This window comes from Camelus ferus, chromosome 21 (assembly GCF_009834535.1).
Source record: "Camelus ferus isolate YT-003-E chromosome 21, BCGSAC_Cfer_1.0, whole genome shotgun sequence".
Classification (NCBI taxonomy): domain Eukaryota; kingdom Metazoa; phylum Chordata; class Mammalia; order Artiodactyla; family Camelidae; genus Camelus; species Camelus ferus.
In genome coordinates, this window is record NC_045716.1 from 14,038,633 (window position 1) to 14,058,182 (window position 19,550).

The following is a 19,550-nucleotide window of genomic DNA, read 5'->3' on the forward strand; positions in this document are numbered from 1 at the left end:
ACCCCCCCCCCCCCCCAAAATTTCTGAAGGGTAAAGGATGCCCTTTTAGGCTCTTAACTGCCGCGGGTTGTTAAGAGGACAAACGAGATCTTGAAGGCACTGTTTGCCCGCCCGTCATCCCCAGCCGCCCAGTCCCGCGCTGGGACTGCTCTCCCCTCCGCACCCCAGCTCCCTCGCCGCCTTTCTCCCGCCTCACTATTTTTGCCTCACTTGTTGCTCATCACTGTGGGAGGAAACTCGGCCCTCAATTAGTGCGCATTCCTGAAGCCTGCGGTTGCCGTGGTTACCCGGGCGGGCGCTGGAGCAGCTGGGTCAGCCCGCCAGCCTCATTGTAGTCCATGGACCCGGCGGCGACAAAAATGCGAGGCCCGAGCGCGGGAGGGAGGGGACCCGGCCCCGCAGAGGGGAGGCACCGGGGGCCCGCAGGAGAGTGGGTGTCGCCGAGAAATCGGCTCAGCCCTGGAAAGAAAGAATGGCAGCCCTTGAAAGCCGGTCAGGAGACAGTCTTGGCATTTTTCTCCAAAGCCAGCTGCCGCTATTCAAGTGCGCAGGTTTGCGTTCACACGGGGAAAAGTGCCTCCGAGTTCGCCCTGGGAAATGCACCATGGGGGAAGCCCCTCAAACCGGGAGCCGGGCTGGCCACGGAGGAAGGGGCAGGAACTCTGACAAGCCAGGACCTACCAAGCTGGGTGCCCCTCCATGTCTGCCTCAGACCACCTGACCTTTTTGGTTTAAGGAGACTAGCCATTCTTGATATCTTTGCATCTAAGATGTCTGTGCCAGTCTGATAGATGGAGCACAGTGAGCTCAGGAAATCACACTGGGCACCAAGAAACTCAATTTCCTCCTTGCATTAAATCCCACCCTGCTCCGCATCTCTTTGGAGTCAAACCTAGCTGTCTCTTCTGTGTTTCATCTCAAGCCAAGCTGAGCATGTTGTATTACTAATAATACTTTGTATCTGTTCGCTCTCTGGGGCTAGGGGGTTGGATCGCTATCGCACTTTGCAAAGGCAGAGAGCTTCACAACCTTCTTTATTATTGTTTGTTAGTTTGTAGCAGCATGGTGAATGCCTTTTCATTAGCACACACTGTGTTATGATGTATTCAGTAATCATTTTCTGCTCACAGCTTTACAAGGTGCTGAAAATTTTAACCGTCTCCGACACTCCTATATCCAAAAATTATACTTTAATTACGTAAGTAGAGCAACAATGCCACAAACACAAATTCTAACATTTCTAAATTAAGACTAAGCAAAGCTTGAGGGGGAGTGAGATGTTGGGGAAAAAATCCTGGAATGGGGGTGAGTAGACACACGTTCTACTCCTGGTTCAGTTATTAGTCAGCTGTGTGACTTTGGGTAAGATTCTTAAGCTCTCTTGAGGCTCAGGTTCCGGAAAGCGTGGAGTGGGTTATGGGTTAGATGACCTCTGAATCCTTTCTAGCAATCCAGTCTGATTCTGGAACTCTGTGTGAATAGAAGTCAGTGCCTTAGGCCGAGCTTAAGATCACTGCTGGAAAGCCTGAAGCACTTATTAACAGTTAATTGCAGACGATCCAATACGAGTCACTTTGTGGAGAGAATCCACAGTCAGAATTATTCACTATAATGTAAAGTGAGCTAAAATGTAATGGACACAAAAGGAAAAACAACACACGTGACATGCTTAAATACAGTTTACAAATATAAATAAAAGAAGGGGAGGCTATATCCACATTTGCGATGGATAATCATAAACCGTATTTATTGAATTGCATGGTTGCCATGGGAATATAGAATAAAAACAGGGATGTGTGTGCCCTTGGGGAATTTCCAATCTATTTGGGATTCCAAATAGCCATAGAAACAACTGTATGCTTAAAAGGGCCGGAGAAAAATATCTGTGGTCTTCAAAGACTTACGAAAGAAACACTTTGGAGGGTTAGGAGCTGAGAGAACAAGGGTGAAAACAGTATATTCCTGAAAATGAATCCAGGGCATCTTAGGAAGGCTTGGAAGTGGGATGAAGCCCAGATGTGTATTAAACAGAAGGGGAAAGGGGGGAACCACAAGGAGCTGGGGGAGAAAAGCATCCTGGATCATCCTGAAGGTTCATTTGTATAATATACAGGCAAACCCAAGGAGGACTCTAAGTTAGTATGTTTCAAAGAAATGAATGGAGATAACTATGCTGTCAGTAGTGGTGAGATCGCAAGGACGAAGAAAGTGTTGTTTCCCCTCCTTTTCGTAAGTTCCAGGGCATTAAAAAAAGGTGTCTGTTGTCATCGGGTAACTGAGTGGGAGATCTAAGATCTGAAAACAAGTTTGTCCTACACTCAGCATTTCTGCACCTTCCATTGCACTTCAAAAGCTTGGACTAATGATCAGAGCTTGGATTTAAGTTTTAAGACTCAAGACAAAAACAGTTTTTTTGGATAAAATTTGTATGCATATTGTATCTCTCTGTAATGACTACCTTAAAAATACCCCAGCCTGATGGCTTTCAACTGCTGGGGTGGGGTGTGTGTAGGGGGTGGGTCTTCAATCGCCTGAGATAGCAAGATGGCCTTTGGGGATATTCCAGTGACTAGAGGATGCTCTTGGCATTGAGCCCTGAGCCCAGGGGTGCTAAACAGTCTCCAGTACCTAGAATAGTGCTGAACGAAGGTGTGGTTCCTTCACATTCTCATTCAGAGCCTTTTTCCTTTCTGAGATGGATAAAAGGCACTATCATGAGCAGTAAATCAGAAGTCCAGGCAGAAGCCCAGAATAGAAAACAATGGGGATTTACTTCTGGAAAAACTTCAGCATCCTGATGGGTGAGCTGCCTCCTCATGCTGGGCTTCTGGGGATGCAGCATAGAGCACAGTCCTCGCCTCAGAAGGGTTTCCATCCTGCTAGTGGAGGCACACGTAAAGGAATCACTGCCACCGAGAGAGAAGTACTCTAATGCAGGTGTGGACAGTGGTCCTCGGGAGCACGGAGGAGGAGGCACCTACTCAGGGCAGTATTCTTACAGGGCTCTGGTGGAGCATATTTCAGAGTAAGGATTTGCACAGAGCAGGGGATTGAAAAGTTCATTGGCTGGTTGTCTTAGTACAGAAGGTAAGTACGTCCTGAATTGAGAGCCTGGCCAACCTAGGAAAGGGTATTAGAACCTTGGGGAAATGTCACCAGGACACGCTGAGTTGTGAAATATGCAAAGATAATGCCACGGTAGAGGAGAAGTGGGAAACTAGGTAAAGATTGTGTCTCTAGGGGGGCAGCCTCATGACTTGGTGGAACCTGATGTCAAAAATGAAAAAAAAAAAAAAAGATGAAGACATTGGATTTGGCAGGAAGAAGGTCCTGTGAGTTTGATAAGCCTTGTGACACAGAAGCAGATGACTAAAACTGAGTTCTCATCCTCACACTGTTGGGCAAGCTGCATGGGCCAGCCTGAGGCTTTCAGGCACAGGGATCATGTCTTGTTCTCTGTATCTGCACTTGGCACTGTATACACTTCTTTGTTGACTGAATGAATGAATAAACGATGAATGAATGACTTGGAGGCATTCCAGGAATGAGCTTGTTCTCAGGAATATGCACAAAGAGTTCAGTTGGGGATAACTTCAAGGTGTCAATGGCAGAAAACAGCTGAAGTGGGAAATTATAGAGGTAAAATCTGGAAGTTGTTTTATTCACAATGATTGTTTTCTTCCCTCATCATTCAACCCAAAGTATGTGAACGTTTTTGGCTATGAAGTTGGTGACGGCATGGTTTGATACTGGCACTTGTGTGTGTGTGTGTATACAAACTATTAGTATGCCTGATTCATTTGGTCTATTCATGTGGAAATTTCTTAAAAGTAATGGATTTTGCAAGGTTTGGGGAAAACTGTTTGAGTGCTTACATGAAAACTGTATTTTCTACTTGTATTCTGAGCTGGAGTTTGACAAGAGTAAATGTGGTCTTCCATTTGCTGGGTCTGTTTTCCATCCTTTTCTTAGATGTTAAAGTGACTTGTAATTGCCACTCTTTAAATGAATCCTGGAAGAATGACAGTGATTCATAAGTGTTGGTAAAGAGCTGCTGAAATCTGGAATGTATTTACTGCAACTGTTTGGACTCTGTAAGATCAGACCTTCATTGGACATAGCAGAATAGAAGAGGGAGAGAAGATAGAGCATTTCTAGCTGGCAACAGCAGTTCTTAGGAACTGTTAAAACGAGAAGCTGGAAGCAAAATGACTTTCAGAAATAGAGGATTCCAGCATAAGTCCACTTTTTAAAATGTCTTTAGCTCAGGAAAATATAAGTCATGGTATAAAAGCCAGAGAGCTTTGCTGTCTCTCTACTGTTGACATAACATAGTGGTATATTGTCTGCTATCCCCAAACTCCTACTATGTTCTCGATTCTGAAGACATTTAATTTTAGCCACTTTACTGCAAAAGTCTGTCACCCACGCCACCCCGGGGCTAACACTACACGGGTGCATTGTGGGAAGCCTTCACCATCTTCTGAAGCATCAGCGATTGGCTGTCGCTTTAGGAGAACGAGAAGCTTGATGTATGTCTTCTATTGGAGTTACAAGCTTTGTGAATCTCCTGTCCATGTTTCATATTTTAACGTTCTCAATTACACATATAAAAAAAAAAATCTAAATAAGCCCCTTCATTGTTCTTCCGCAAGCCCATTCCAGCTCCCCAGAAATAAGAAGGGCTAACAATTTGGTGGGTAATACTGTTGTTTTCAGATTCTGATTTGAACGTAGGTGCCTAAGAGCTTACATTCGCTAACATTCTGTATGTAGAAGCAGTGTCAGGACACCATCGAGGTGACTTCACAGCCCGCGGGGAAATCCTACCTTTGTATTACATCTATTCACAATCATATCTGTGTGTATATACCCCTCAGAGGTGGCAAGCATGTGATCCCTGGGCTCTGTACAGCCCCCAAATGTATTTTGCACGGCTTGTCTGGTGACTTTTAAAAAATATATGAATGGGTTGCCAACATTTGAAAATCAGGATACTTCGCAGAAAAAATCTGGGGTTTGGCTTATCTTGAAAAATAGGAAGATTTGCAACCCAGAAGACACATTCCTGAGAGACAACAATTGGCTTGAGGTGGGTAGTAGCAGCCCCTGTGGAAACAGCCTGCCATTTGCCACGCTCCCGACTGTTCCCGTTGTATGACATTTGGCCAACTGCACTTGTCTGCATTACCTACTGGTCCCCATAAATATACAGAGTTGAGTTCACAATGCTAATCACTAAGCAAGGGATTTGAGAACTGAAAATGTTCATCGATCAGGTGACCAGATAAATAATTGTCCAAATGAGAACAATTTTGAAATTAAAAAGGGGTGCTATTAATAATTACACCAGGACAACAGGCATAAGCCATGACTGTTCTAGACAAACCAAGATATATGGTCTCCTTATTTATAGACCTCTTTGTTCAACCACTTCATTTGACTGATGAGAAAATTGAGTCCTGGAAAGAGGAAGTAACTAGCCTGCAGCAGTCCCCAAGTAAACTAATGGCAAAGCTGCCTTCAGTACCCTGACTCCTAGTCCACTGCTTTCTCCAGTAGAATGTGTAATATGTGAGCACAGTATCCTCCTTGAATGGATTTTTTTTTAAAATAATTAATGATTAACACAGAGCTAATCTCCCGTGAGAAAGTATATACAAACCAGTAGCTTTTATCATCAATAACATTTTTATTATAAATGTAAGTGAATGATTTGGGCTACAGCACATATAGAGATGTTTAAAACACTGGTAAGCTTGAGAACTAGAGCGTAAACCCAAGAAAAGCTTCTCATTTTACTTAATATAATAAGAGAGCTATTTAGAAATGCTAATTACCCAGATTAAAAAAAAAAAAACACCATTAAGTAAGCATCTGATAACCAGCTTGTTAAAAACACAGTATGTTGACTTCTTGATCATTGCCTACTGGCTGGTAATTAATATTAATTATGCTTTTAAGAGATGCCCACAATCCTAAATTCCCAAATCCTTGACCACCTGACTGTTGCCTTGTTGAGTCTCCAAGAGATACTTGTACAGAGAACACTCCACGTGAGACCAGTGCATACTCTTAATCACTTGCTCGGACTTTGGCCCCAAATCCCTGTCTGGTTTCCAATCCTAGGGAACTGGACTAGACCATGCATACATTTTAGAGGCACCTCTTAGCCTTTTGTTGAAGCTTAGGCCAAAGGCTAGCCCAAGAACTCTCCTTCAGGTTGTCTTTTTCCAATGACCCACTTGACTCCCACTTGTCTTTCCCAGAGACCTTGCAACAGCAGACCCCTCTTACCATGTCAGCTGCACGAGATGGAAGACAGAAAGAAGGAAGCCCTTCTTGCCGAAACCTAAAACAGAGCCAGCCTAGTGGCCCACTCCATGCTTCCTTTCCCTTGGAATGTCCCAACTAGCATTTCAAATGCGGGACCATTTCCCATGCAGGAGACAGGACCTGGACACATTACACCACACAGGTCTTGTATAGTTGAGCCAAGAAAAAGTAAAGTGAGCAAAGAGCCCTTTTACCCGACTCCCAACACCTTGCCCCTGCTGCCGCGTCCTCCCCACAGTGTCCTGGAAGAGCTCCTTTTTCTTTGACATTTGTCAGAGCTGCTTTTCCGTGGGGTGGTTTGACAGAGGAGAGGACCAGTGACCAACCATCACCTTTAGACTCAAAATATAAACCATGTAATTAGGTAACTTTTTCTCTGATGCGCCTCAACAAACTTCAACAGGAAAAGTTCTTTTTTTTTTTTTTTTTTCAAATTTTATTTTATGTTGAAGTCTAGGTGGTTTACACTGCATAATTTCTGGAGTACAGCATACTGATTCAGTTATGCGTGTATATATTCCTTTTCATATTCTTTTTTATTATAGGTTGTTACAAGATAGTGAATAGAGTTCCCTGTGCTCTACAGTAGGACCTTGTTGTTAGGAAAAATTGTTTTCTAAATGAGCCAAATCTATATGCATGGAACAAGCCCCTAGGAGTTATATTTTCTGATAGTGACCTATGGCCACTGAACCTTTGAAGTGTTAATATTTTGGCTAAATTGGTATAAGTCAAAAATATCAAGTTATTTTCATCTTTGAAAAAATATTTTAATGTGTTTACTAGAAAAGCTAAAATTACTGTTGGATCACATTATATTTCTACCAGCCAGAGCTGTTCTAGAAGCGTATGTCATGACCATGAATGAAGTAAGATTCAGTTGCAAGCTTAGGAACCCAGTGACCTTTTGCCATCGTAAGTCCGAAAGGAGGGCTGTTTGCTAATTGCTTCCTGGTACAACTTGTTTACCAGCAAGGCTGCACTGTGGCCGAGGTACCTGGTGGGGGGCAGACAACCCATCATGGCCTTTACATTTACCTGGATATGAGGACATGGTGAAAACCTTCAGCACTTCTTTCTATATAAATCAGGCTGGTTTTTAAAAGGACTAACCTCCTCCCTAAACATCTTCCAGTGTCTTGTTTCCTGCACAGCTCTTTGCTTCTCAGAGCCCCGAGGGGCACCTGTTCTGACACCAGCCCTCAAGTTCCTATGCCATATCACGCAGAAGGCACTTGGGTCCATTCCACGCCAGCTGTGGGTACCATATGGAAAAGCCATACCATATACATATGTACAGAGTATTTCAGAAGCCAGAAGGAGTGTCGAAGAGTGTGTAACTGATCTAGCTTTATCTTTTCCTTGCCTTTGAAAACTTTAATCATTGAAATATCTTTAGGCTATAAATAGAATCTTGTAGGGAGATAATTCTGACTTAAAACCAAATATGTACTTTTTGTTTTTATATGGACATAGGACTGTGGCTGGATGTATGAAAATGTAGGTTGAACGTTTGGATACAGACGGGTTTGACTTTCCAATAAAATATGTGGAGTAGGATATATAAATGAGTGGAGATGGTATCTATCAGTCTGCTCCGGCAGGGTTGTTCATATTTGAAGCAGACAATTCCTCCTCCTGTAATAGCTGGAGAGGAAGTTCTCTTTCTGCTTCTGCCTGGTTTAGGTGCCGAGCTCACTTCGACGGCTGCCACAGATTGACGGAGAAGGTCATTCTCTTGACTGAGACCAGCCTTGGCGATGTGTCTCTCCTACCACAAGGAGCGGGTCAATGGCCCCACCATGTAGGGTGATGCCAATCGGAGCCAGGCTTCAGGCTGTGTTTTCCTCTGGAGTAACCGCTTTCCTTCTTCTTTTCCTTCCACCTCCTCCAGGCAGGACAGGGCTGCTTGCTGATCTCTTGCCCAGTTTTGCTGTGGAGATTATGCCAGGTATTCAGTCATTTAACTCTATATTTGCTCAATTTGCTATCACTCCATCTGTCTCGCTTCTGCATTAGTTACTAATTGCTCCATTAATGTATTGGCACATTTGTCTGTATATGTCTGTGGTGTTCTCTAGGATGAACTAAGCCCATTAGAGGAGGCTTCAAATTGTATTTATTCCGTTACTAGGCCCTAAAAAATAATGGTAATTAAATGGGGACCCAGTCCTTCAATGTGAGGTATGAAGGCCCTTTGGTAGTCTCAGTATCTCAGCAGGTCGCTATAAGTATCCTTAATGGAGTCATTGTATGTCTGCATTCCTTATTCCCTAAGTTTTATGTTTACCCATTTATTAGTGTACAACCATGGGACTCTGCGTTGCCTTTTTATAATTTTATCAAAACAATTTTTTTCAAACCTTATGAAAACTCTGCAGCCCTCCTCTGTTGGAAAGTACGCGTGTACAGATCTACATGGCTTTGTACACAATTTCGGGGGCTTCTTGGCCCCCCCAAGTCCCTGGGGTCCATGGACCACATGTCAGGGACACCTGTGCCAAATGCACACCTCTGTCTTCTCATGTAGCTTCTGCTGAATGTGCTGGCTAGATAAGCCAACATCAATTTGACAAGGCACTATAGCCCATCATGGATGGAGGCTCAGAGAGAAAGAAGAATGAACTATGGGAGAGAACATATCCAAACTCATGGAGTAGGAGAGGGTATGATTCAGTCCTGCCTTGGAGGGCTTCTGCCAAAGGGTTAAGAGCTGCATAATGGTTGAGAACAAAAGAGAGATACAAAATATTCCTGACCATTGGTTTTGACTTGGTTCAAGTTTTAAGAAACATCCAGAGTCTTCCCAGTTGAGCTTCACTAATTTTTCTTCCATGAATTCTCCTGGTCCTTTCCCATTAGCTGGCCAAACATTCTTCTTGATGCCTAGCCCAAGGACACAAATAGATATTTCTTTGTGATCCTCCTTATCCAGAGTATGTCAGTTTTGTACCCATTTGTTCATCACAAAGAAAAACAATGTTATACTCCACCGTTTCAAACTAGATGTTGTATCTCCCAGTCCCAAGAAAGAGTTACTGTATTTTTCATATCTGGTCCTGGTTGCCTGAATTTCCCTCCCCTTTGATTCCAAGAATCCTTTCATGGGTAACATTGTTTGTTTCTCCAAGGTAACCCGCCAGTCTTTAAACCTTGACTGCCTGATCCAAGTTGTAGCCACCACACCACCCAGCTCATCTAATCCCCAAGGCCATGTCTATCTCAGGCCACATTGTGTTACTATGTTATTGCTAAGGCCCAGGCCAGAGCCCTCAACTATCTACTGTCCTCCGCAAGAATGCTCTCCAGAACATTCTAGCCAGGCACAAGGCCTTCTCACTTTCTCCCTAAAGAAAGGGTGACCTGGTTAATCTGAAGGTATTTCTGATGGATGAGTGAGGAGGGATGTTCAGGAAATGTAAGTTGTTCATTTTCTCTCTGAGGAAATTATGTTCTAAAGGTCAAATAATATTATTATTAACACAAAACCCTTTATATAACAAAAATGTCATATTCCCAAGCTCCGACTGCATGTCCATTTAATTGAAGGAACATTTAAGAACTAAAATTCAAACAAAACAATGGGTACGTGAAGTTGATTGCAAAGGGAGTTTGGTAGACAGCTTTCAATCAAAATGAGTTGCTTTAATCTTTTGCTTTGAAAGGGAATCATGGCTCACTCCAGTCTGTCCCAGGCCTCCAGTGGGACACTGGGTCCTACAGCCAAGTCCCAAAAGCATGACATCAAGACAGGTCACTCAAGGGCCACAGTCATTTTTATCTAAGCCACATGGAATTGGTTTCCTTTCTCATGATCTTTTGGGTGGGCAAACGAATTAGGATTCATGTTCTGCCTCTGGCCTAGCTGTGACAATGGCAGAAATTAACACACATGGTCAGATAGACACATGTCAGCCTTGCCAGCCATCACAGCCCCAAGCCACTTTTGTCCGTGGTTGTGCCGGCCATCTAGACGGTCAGCCCAAGTGTGGTCAAACCAAACCATTCTCAGGGCACAGGGACAGCACCTTCTCTTTCTGAGCCTGTGTCTCTAGTTTCCTCTAGCAAATGTTTTGATCTCAGCCCTAATGCTGAGGACAGGAAGGGTGTCACAGGGGTGGTTAGGGACTTGGACTACCTAAATATGTTTTGATTTAGATCACATAGACATAGAGAACTTTTTTTCTCAGGACTTACACTTTTAGTGACATGATTAACTTGACTCCGAAAGATAATGTATTCACAGAACCACCACTGGACAGCTCAGCAAGCAAAGCTCCCCCTCTCCCCAGCCGGAGCCTCTCTGCTCCTGTCCCCTACTTGTTCTGACACTACAATCCATAAGGTAAAGCCCTCTCCCCAGGAAGGGACCCTGAAACTTCCCCCTCACGTTGTACCAGGCACTCTGTGTGCTCAGTACAACCTCGGTAACCTTCCCTCCTCTCCCCGCCTGGCCTGGGGAGGCTCTGCGCTTCTCACTCTCTGAGTTCCTCCTGAGTCTGCAGGGCTCTGTGCCCTGTTATGAGATGCTTTCTTCCCCCAGGTCCCTCCCACCCTCTCCTTGCACAGGGAGACACTGCCAAGAGGGTGCCTGTCCTGGCAGGGGCCGCCTCGAGTGTGGCTTTGTCTGTGCGTCCTTCCAGAGTGGGTGTTTGTCGGCCTGGTGATCCTGGCAGTCTTCCTCTTCTTCGTCCTGGTGGGGATCTGCTGGTGCCAGTGCTGCCCGCACAGCTGCTGCTGCTATATCCGCTGCCCGTGCTGCCCGGATTCCTGCTGCTGCCCACAGGCCTGTGAGTAAAGCCACGGGTGGGGATGCAGGGCGACCGGAAGAGATGTCGCCTTTCCATCGGACAGCTGTGCACCCCGAGTGCCTTCTCCACTGCCATCCCTTCCACCCTACAAGCTGATTGTTCCAGACTCTCCTCTGCTGGGAGCCCCCAGCTTCCCGAGATGACCATTCTTGTTCTCCTTCTCACCTCCATGCACCATCCATGCTTTTTATCTCCACCTCTCACCCCCGCATTTGGAATTCCCATCAACCCTATGGATGAAAGGAAGGGCAGGTTCAGGATGGTGAGGCTGTGGGGTAAGGCTTTTGCCCTCTCTTTGGGCATCCAAGCTGGAGGAAACCTTCTCTGGTCATGCCTCTTGCGTGCAGAGAGCTCCTCTTTTTACCAACAGTGTGTGCAGTCTGCAGCCTTTGGGTCCCATTCAGCCGCAGATGAGTTGTATTTACTCCTGTGACAAAATGGTCCACAAAGGAATGGGTCCTCATTTGGGGACTCACAATTTTACCTCCCTGGCCAAGCCCATGTAGGCATTAAGGTTGGCACCCCAGCCATAAACCAAACACACCTTGAAGGAGAGAGAGACAACGTGCATCTTTAGTATCCTTAGGGACAAAGCAGCTTCCAGGAGGAGTCAGGTCCCTTGCTCTGCTTGAGCTCACAGAGCTGGGCCATGTGCGAACCCATCGCTGGCTTTGCCTGTCTAGAAGAGGCTCAGGATCCTCCTGGAAGCAGCCCCAGGCAGCCCTGGTGCTGGGCCTCCTCCAGAGGGGCTGAGGCAGCCTACAGACAGCGTGGTTGACAGTGGGCTGCTGTGACAGCTCGCAGCACCACTGAATTACTCAGTTGCCAGGTACTACTGAACACTGTAATGCCTTATGTCATCGCCTTTTGGCAGAGCTGTAGGAGTCCAAGAGAGTGGGGGAGGATGGTTCTGATGAATCCATTCAGTCCTAGTAGAACACACACATACACACACACACACACACACACACACACACACACCCATGCATCCAGGAGCTCCCTTCAGCTCATCCTCGGGGATTTTTGGCATAAGGGTTGTGGAGGGTGGGACAATGTAATCTCTCTTGCTCTTCATCTCCCTCCACAGTGTATGAAGCAGGGAAAGCAGCAAAGGCCGGGTACCCTCCCTCTGTCTCCGGTGTCCCTGGCCCCTACTCCATCCCCTCTGTCCCCCTGGGAGGAGCCCCCTCACCTGGCATGCTGATGGACAAGCCGCATCCACCTCCCCTGGCACCAAGTGACTCCACTGGAGGAAGCCACAGTGGTAAATGTCGTTCCAGACTGCCTTGCCCCTCGCTCCTGCCCGGCTTCCATTCTGGTTCCTTGCTGATAAGAACTATCAGCTCAGTGATGCCTCTTTGGACAATGATTCTCCACACTCTGGGGATGGACCAGATATCTCCTGAAAGGCTTTCCAAGAGCCATAGGACACAGCTGCCCCTTGCTTTCTTCCCAGGCTCCTCGGTAACCAAAATGATAAGAAGAGAGGCAAGGTGCCCCTTGAATGTTGGTCATTCAGTTAATAAATAGTTATGTCTTCCCTACCTGGTGCTCAGGGCTGTAACAGGTACCGTGAGTAACACCTAGAAGTGTAGGACATGGTTTGTCTATCAAGCAGTATGTCCCAACCGGGGAGAGAGAATGGACCTTTATTAGGACAATTAGATGCTAAAGCGTATGGCAGTGCGAGTTCACAGGAGAAAGAGCTCGAATGTTTTCAGAGTCTTCAGGGGAGAGGTGAGATTTGAGCTGGGCCTAGAGGAATGTGAAGGAATGAGCAGCAGAGACACACATAGGCCAGCCCGGAGCCAGGAGAACAGTGTGTGGGTGTGACAGCGTCCAGCTTGTCTGTCTGACGGGAAGACAGTGGAAGAATACGGTGGAGCCAGATTTTGGGGGAGGGGGCCTTGAAAACCCTCCAGAAGAGCTGGGACACCAAATGAGAGCCACCACAGGCAGATTCCTGGGTGGAGAGGGGACACGGTGACAAGGCCGGTGGTAAGTGGGAGAGAGTGGGAACAGAGCCCATGAGCTGAGGTGTGACTGAAGTGGTTTAGGTGGCACGTGTGAGCATCTGGGTTTTGATAGAAACAACGGGAGGTGAAATGAGTGGTAAATCTGAGAGATACTTTGAAAGAGCAAGGACTTAGACTTTCAGAGGCTTCGAGATGAGTCCAAGTTGTCTAGCGGTGCATATCCTAGACAGAAATGAAATGACAGGTAAGGAGAGTTTATTTGGATGGAGATTAGCCCCATTTAGGGCATGATGAGTTCATGGTTATTGGCAGGGGAAGAGGAGTATAGGGATGTTAAAAAGTGGCTTTCCTGGAGACATCTGAACAGGATTCCAGAGTAGTAAAGGTTAGAACTGTGTGTGTAGTATATTTAGGAGGTGATTTTTAAATCTCTAAATGTGGATGAGCCACTGGGGTTGGTAAAACAATTTCTCCCCTGGAGGGAGACCTTCAGTGGGGAGTGGGGAAGAATCGCTAACCCATTTAATGAACTGTCAGTGCCCCACCGTGGAAGGAGTGGATATCCTCAGTGAGTAATTGGTATTTGTGGTTGTTTTTTTTTTTTCCCCTCTCTCTGAAACTATTAGTAGAATTCTGACGTCTGAGATTGGCAATGAGTCACAGACTGAGAAGTAAAAGTTAATGATCAAGGACATGCCAGGAATTAGAGAGACAAAGACAATATAGTCCATTTCCCTGAAGGATGCAGTGGGCAAAGGAGACATGAATAGGACATGTCTCATCCTCTATTTGCAGCTTCCCTTCCTTTTCCAGTCTTCTTTCTCCTCCCTTCCCACCAGAACCCTTTTCCCCCTTACTTTTTGTTTAATGGATTCTTATAATAAAATGACTCATTTATAGAATGGCAAATACTTCTTCTCTCAAGTTTTTAACCTTTTCCCAGTTCCTGCTTGTTGCAGTTCAGTCATTTTGGCTCTATCCTGCCATACTAACCCACTACCATTAGAAGTAGCTTGAAAAATAGAAGAAAAAAAAAAGTGTTAGTCCACACAGCAAGAAATCCCAAGGTGAGGTAGTTCTGGGGTTGGTTAGTGGAACAGTTCAGGTGACATCGCTGAAGGACATAGTTCTTTCCATCTTTGGTTCTGGCATCCTGAGCGCATCCTCTGTCCTCTTGAGTTGGCTCCCCTTCTGATTCCGTGGTGACTGCCATCATTCCAGGTGCCAAGTACATTCAGAGATGGAAAAGATACGCTTTTTCCTTGTGCTCCATTTCTCAAGAGTGAGGAAAACTTTTCCAGAAGCCTCTTCCCCTTCCAGCAGACTTCTCCATGTGGTTTTATCAGCCAGAACTGTGTCCCGTCCCCATTCCGAAACCAGATTGTCTTGGACCAACCAGGACTCATCTCTTAGGCCAAAATACCTGTTCACCGTGGAAATGAACACAGTCAGGATTCTGTTAGCAAGGAGAAAGTTCTTCATGATCCTCATACAGCACGTTTCTGTCCTCACGGTCCCATGGCCAGAATTATTGATGGTGTTTGGCTATTTCTCCTTTAAGAAAGGTGGCTTAAGCTAATGTTCCATGTAGAATGTTTTTTAAAGAATGTTATGTGTTAAGAAATGCTGATTTGTAAAGATGTAAATTTAGCCTATTTTATATTTTGATGCTACTTCAATTTTAGGGTAATCATCTAGCAACAGTAATTTTTCAGATTACATTTGTACACAATGTACACTTTTGAACACTCTGCACAGTCGAAAAGGCATCTTTGATGAGCTATGTATAGTATAGCCAGTTAGTTACCGAATGGGAGAGAGATAAGAGGCACCGTGATTCCTTCTCCCGTTCTTTATAGGAGCTGTTTGTTACCTCTTACAGTAAAAGATCGTCTCCTCCTGCCCTGCTCTGGATCCATCCCCTTCAGCTTTGTCAAGATTCTTTCTTTATTAAATCTCCACACGCCACTCCATTCCCACCTCTCATCTCCAGCCTTTCCCTCTTGAGTGATTCCTTCCTATCAGCATTCAAAACATGCTCAGTTCTCTCCCATTAAAACACGACAACAATTTGCAAAAACCCTACAGTCCTCTGATGCTGCTTCCCTATCCATTTTCTCCTTTTCACAGCCGAACATCTTGAAAGAGTTTTGAATACTGTCTCCATTTCCTCTGCTCTCACCAACTCTTCGGCTACCTTCCATCTTGCTATTGCTTTCACCACTCTGAAGACCAGCTCTTGCCAAGATCACCTTATTGTTAAATCTAATGGATACTTCTCAAAGCTTGCCTCCTTTGACTTCTCAAAAGCATTTGCCACCTCTGATGCACCCAGCTTTCATTGTCTTCCTCAACACTGTACTTTGTAGTTTTCCCTCCCTAGTTCACTATTGGCTGGCTGTTTTTTCTCTGCACATCCCCCAGATGTTGGTGTTTCTGTTTAGTCCAGGGTCCTCTCCCTGGGAAATCTTATCCAGTCCACAGCATCAGTCATCCTCTATATGCTGATGACTGCCAATCTGTATCTCCAACCTCTCTCCTGCTCCTCGGTCCCATATATCTAACTGCTTTTGAAACATCTCCACCTGGATGTCTTACAGCTATTTCAAAGTCAACCTTTATCTAGAAAATGGAATTAATCTACTGTTTTTCACCTTCAAACCCACTCTCACATTTCTTATTTCAGTGGATGGCACCATTGTCCATCTAGTAGCCCAAACCAGAAGCAGGGACTTCCTCCTCAGCTCTTTCTCTCCTTCACTTCTCTCATCCAGTGGGTCAGCAAGTCCTTCAGACTGGACCTCAGAATAACCTTGAATTGGCTTACTGTCCTCCATCATCTCTACTCAACGATCCTAGTCACTGCTGCCGTCACCTCTCACTTGATTAGTGAAATTGTATCTTACCTGGTCTTTCCATATCAATTCTTCCCTGGCTCGAATCTATTTTATTTTCACATCTACCTGGACTTCACTCATCATTCTTGGCAAAGAATTGAGTAGGCAAGTAGGGTTTTGAAATGTCACTTTTCAAACTAATAAGGATATGTGTGTCTATATATATGCCTACTGTATGTATACAGAGAATATGCAAATTTTAAGCATCACTTCTCCCACAACTGAGCTGCTGTCACCCTGGGGGTGGAATCTGGCAGCTGTTCCATTCTCCATAAACAGCCTTCCTTACTTAAGATAGGACAGGAAGAACAAGGCTATATCCATGGGTATCTGCCTCAGAGACTTCTGCAAATTTTACAAGTTGGATTTGGCTGTAAAAGGGACATTAGCTGAAAAATAGTTGAAGCCTTAATTGGGTCAAACATATCAGCTCAAATCTTTTAACTATAAGAATTTGTGAAATTATAGTTTGGCATCAAAATGAATATCCCAGTATTCCCTGTCCAGTAAAAAAATCAAAGCTGGCAAGGCTAATAAATTAGAAGAGCCGAAGTAGGAAGAGCCACACCAACCAAAGGACTTGGACTAGACTTGAAAGGAGAAATAAATCATCCATCGACCCTAAGCTGAAACATCATCAGGGAAAAAGTCATTTTCCAAAAAAAACGCTGGATTTTGGCCAGTAGTAGAGGAGATTTCTTATTAAAATATCACCACACATCAGAGCATTCTCTGATCTTCAGACAAATTACAGATAAAAATCAACCTGACACCATTCTATTTGTTTTCAAATCAAGAAAAATGTAATGAATGCCTACAGATTTTCTCTCAAGGAGTTGACGGTCCAGCAGAGTGGTTTCTGGGAGCTTGTGAATGGAAATAAAATGAGTGAAAACCAGAGAGGAGTGTATGGTAAGCCTGTTCTCTGATGCCAGCTCAGAGAAGGAACAGTCTCATCCGCCTGGAGGGATCAAGGTCAAGAAGGGTTTTCTGGTGCTTTCTCTGCTCCTGAGCACATACGTGACCAAGCCAGGTTCTGCCACAATGAGACAGTTAGTCTCAATCGAACCTACAGCTTTGATTTTAAAAAAACCAACAAAAAAAAACCTTTTAAAGGGAGAAGTGCCTAGATTTTTCTCTATGGAAATCAAATGAATGAAGCCTCTAGAGTCTAAATATCAATACTCCGCTTCTGTGCTTTTTGACAAATTTCAAGGATTCAGATTTCTGAAATCATGAGCTGGTGTGACTGAGAAATCAAAGCTGCAGGTGTCTAGTCCTGTGGAGGCTCTTTATAACGCCAGTACTGAGAAGGGAAGCTGCCATCTTCATTGGAGGCTGCAAATAAATACTGTAACTTCAGGGGCATGAGAACCCATACATACATGATCAAATCTGTCTCATAATGAGGAGTGCCATTTGTTGGAATGCCACGGAAAGCAATCTAAGCTCCAGTCCAAGTGCAGTTAAGGGAGCGGTTCCCAGCTGTTGCTTAGAGTGGCAGCCACCTCTCCCCGCCAGGGGACAGCTGGTGCATTGTTCATACAGCAATACCCATGCCTCCTTATCTCAGTATTACTGCCTGTTTGCCACAACAGTGCTTCACACAGTAAGAACACCTAGAGGAACCCATAGCCACAGGAAGAGCAGATGTCTTCCCTAGTGCCTATAAAAAGGCTAGTTTGCTCTGCTAAAAAATCATCACCAATCAAAGCAACCAAACTTACTGTTCTTTCAAGCTACCATTCTAGCCTTCCCCTTCCTGGTCAAAATTCTGCAACAAACCCACCACATAGCCTCCTCTGCCTTACTTTGTAATTCTTTGTAATATAGTTTCTACTCTTGATTTATCTTCATTCATTCATTCATTCATTCATTCATACAAACACGTGTGTTTTGAGTGTTTACAGTGTGCCAGGCTCTATGCTGGGTGCTGAGGGTGCAGAGTGAACAGAAGAGCTGGTCCGTGACCTTAGAAAGTTTACAGTTTAGAGAGAGAAACTCTACTGAAAATATTCTTTCTAAAGAAAGCATTAACCCAACCCCCATCCCCAGGCTCGAACCCATTCAGCTCAAACATTTCAGTGCCTGTTATGTGTGCAGCACCGTCCTGGGCCTGACCCCGATCTAGAATGATAAGAATTCTTTTCCCTCAAGAATCTTTGGGAAGTCTAGACATTTATACAAATAATTTGAAACAAACTGCAAAATATTAAGGGCCATGATGAAAGTTTAAAGTAAATGATTTGTAAGTTAGGAGTGAGATAGAGAAGAGAGAGAACTTTTCTAGCTTGAGAAAAAGAAAGCCTTTGGATGAAATATTTGAACTGCCCCTAATAATCACAAAGATGGACAATAACCATCTGATTTAGTCCTCGTTTTCTTCTCTTTTCTTTTTTTCATTTCTATAATTGTCTTCTCGGCTTTATGAGTTTATTTAAAAGGTGAGAAGTACTAGTTGCATTTTAGAGACATGAAACCTGAGTCTTGTATAGGTCACCGCTTATGAGTCCCCACGATAAGCAGCATGCCTGCAAGATGCCCTGTTCCCCACTGCCCAGCCCTGGTGTCATCCATCAGACATAACTGCCTCAGAACAGACATAGCAGTTCCGTGGGATAATTGCATTTTAACTGAACTGTCTGTACTATGTAAACGCCTCTGCAGAGATGGGAGTGTGTGTAGCTTGATAAATAAAATCATTTCTGCTAATAATTGCTTCTGCGTAAGGATTATGGATCTAACCTCCAGGAGAAGGTATCACTAAAAAGTGTGTGCTGAAGATTCATTAATTTTTTAAACTAATTCCACAACTGGAGATGAATGTGGACTGCCCAGCCTGCTCTCATGTGGAGAATCAGTGCACCTGCAAACGGGTGTGTGGGCGTCTTTGCAGTCTTCATTGCCAGGGCTGTGATTAGAGTCTGGAAGATGATATTTTAATCTTCCGTGTACATGCTTGTGTGGGCGGCTCTGTCCACAGCCAGGTTAACATGACCAGAGAGCAGAAAGCAGGATTTTCTCCAGAGGCACATGCAGTGTGGCTTCTTTATGGTTTTTGCCCTACTCTGGGAACAGAGAAGGTTGGAGGTCGGTCACTTGCTTCCATCTCACTGTACAGTCTTGATGGGCTGGAAGGAAGGACGGTGCCCCAGTTGATACCACCTGTAGCACTCTTAAGAGCATCTTCTACTCTGGGCTCTTCCTTGTCTTCCTCGGCTCTCTCTCTGTGCTGCCTCTGCTCCTAGACTCCAGAAAGGCAAGATGCCCGTACAGCTCGGCTTCAGTCAGACTACATAGTCCCAGCGCTGCCACTTATTCCTGAGCAATTTATAAAACTCTCCAGACCCAGCTTTCCTCAACCATGAAATGTGGCTTGTAACAGTAACTTCCTTACATGGTTGTAAGGAACCGGTGTCCACCTAAAGCGTTCAGCACGGTGCCTAGCACATTTCACTGCCCAGGGAGTATTGTCTGTTACCCTCATTGTTCTGTCCCCATCCCATTCCTTCCTTTCTTGTTTTCTCTTT

The 19,550-nt window shown here is 44.8% G+C and overlaps 1 protein-coding gene across 3 annotated transcripts in view; it reads left to right on the plus strand.

Annotated features, from left to right (window-relative positions):
• The window catches only part of ILDR2 (immunoglobulin like domain containing receptor 2), a 61,049-nt gene that overhangs the window by 27,413 nt on the left and 14,086 nt on the right, over window positions 1-19,550 (plus strand). The window contains exons 4-6 of one of the 3 annotated variants that reach the window (XM_014567042.2): window positions 8,231-8,287; window positions 10,980-11,126; window positions 12,235-12,411. The exons of 1 other annotated variant lie outside the window; for it this stretch is intronic. In XM_014567042.2, the coding sequence (XP_014422528.2) occupies window positions 8,231-8,287; window positions 10,980-11,126; window positions 12,235-12,411 (381 nt within the window). The remainder of the gene's footprint in view (window positions 1-8,230; window positions 8,288-10,979; window positions 11,127-12,234; window positions 12,412-19,550) is intronic. One more of the 3 variants, XM_032463815.1, reaches the window with a different exon arrangement.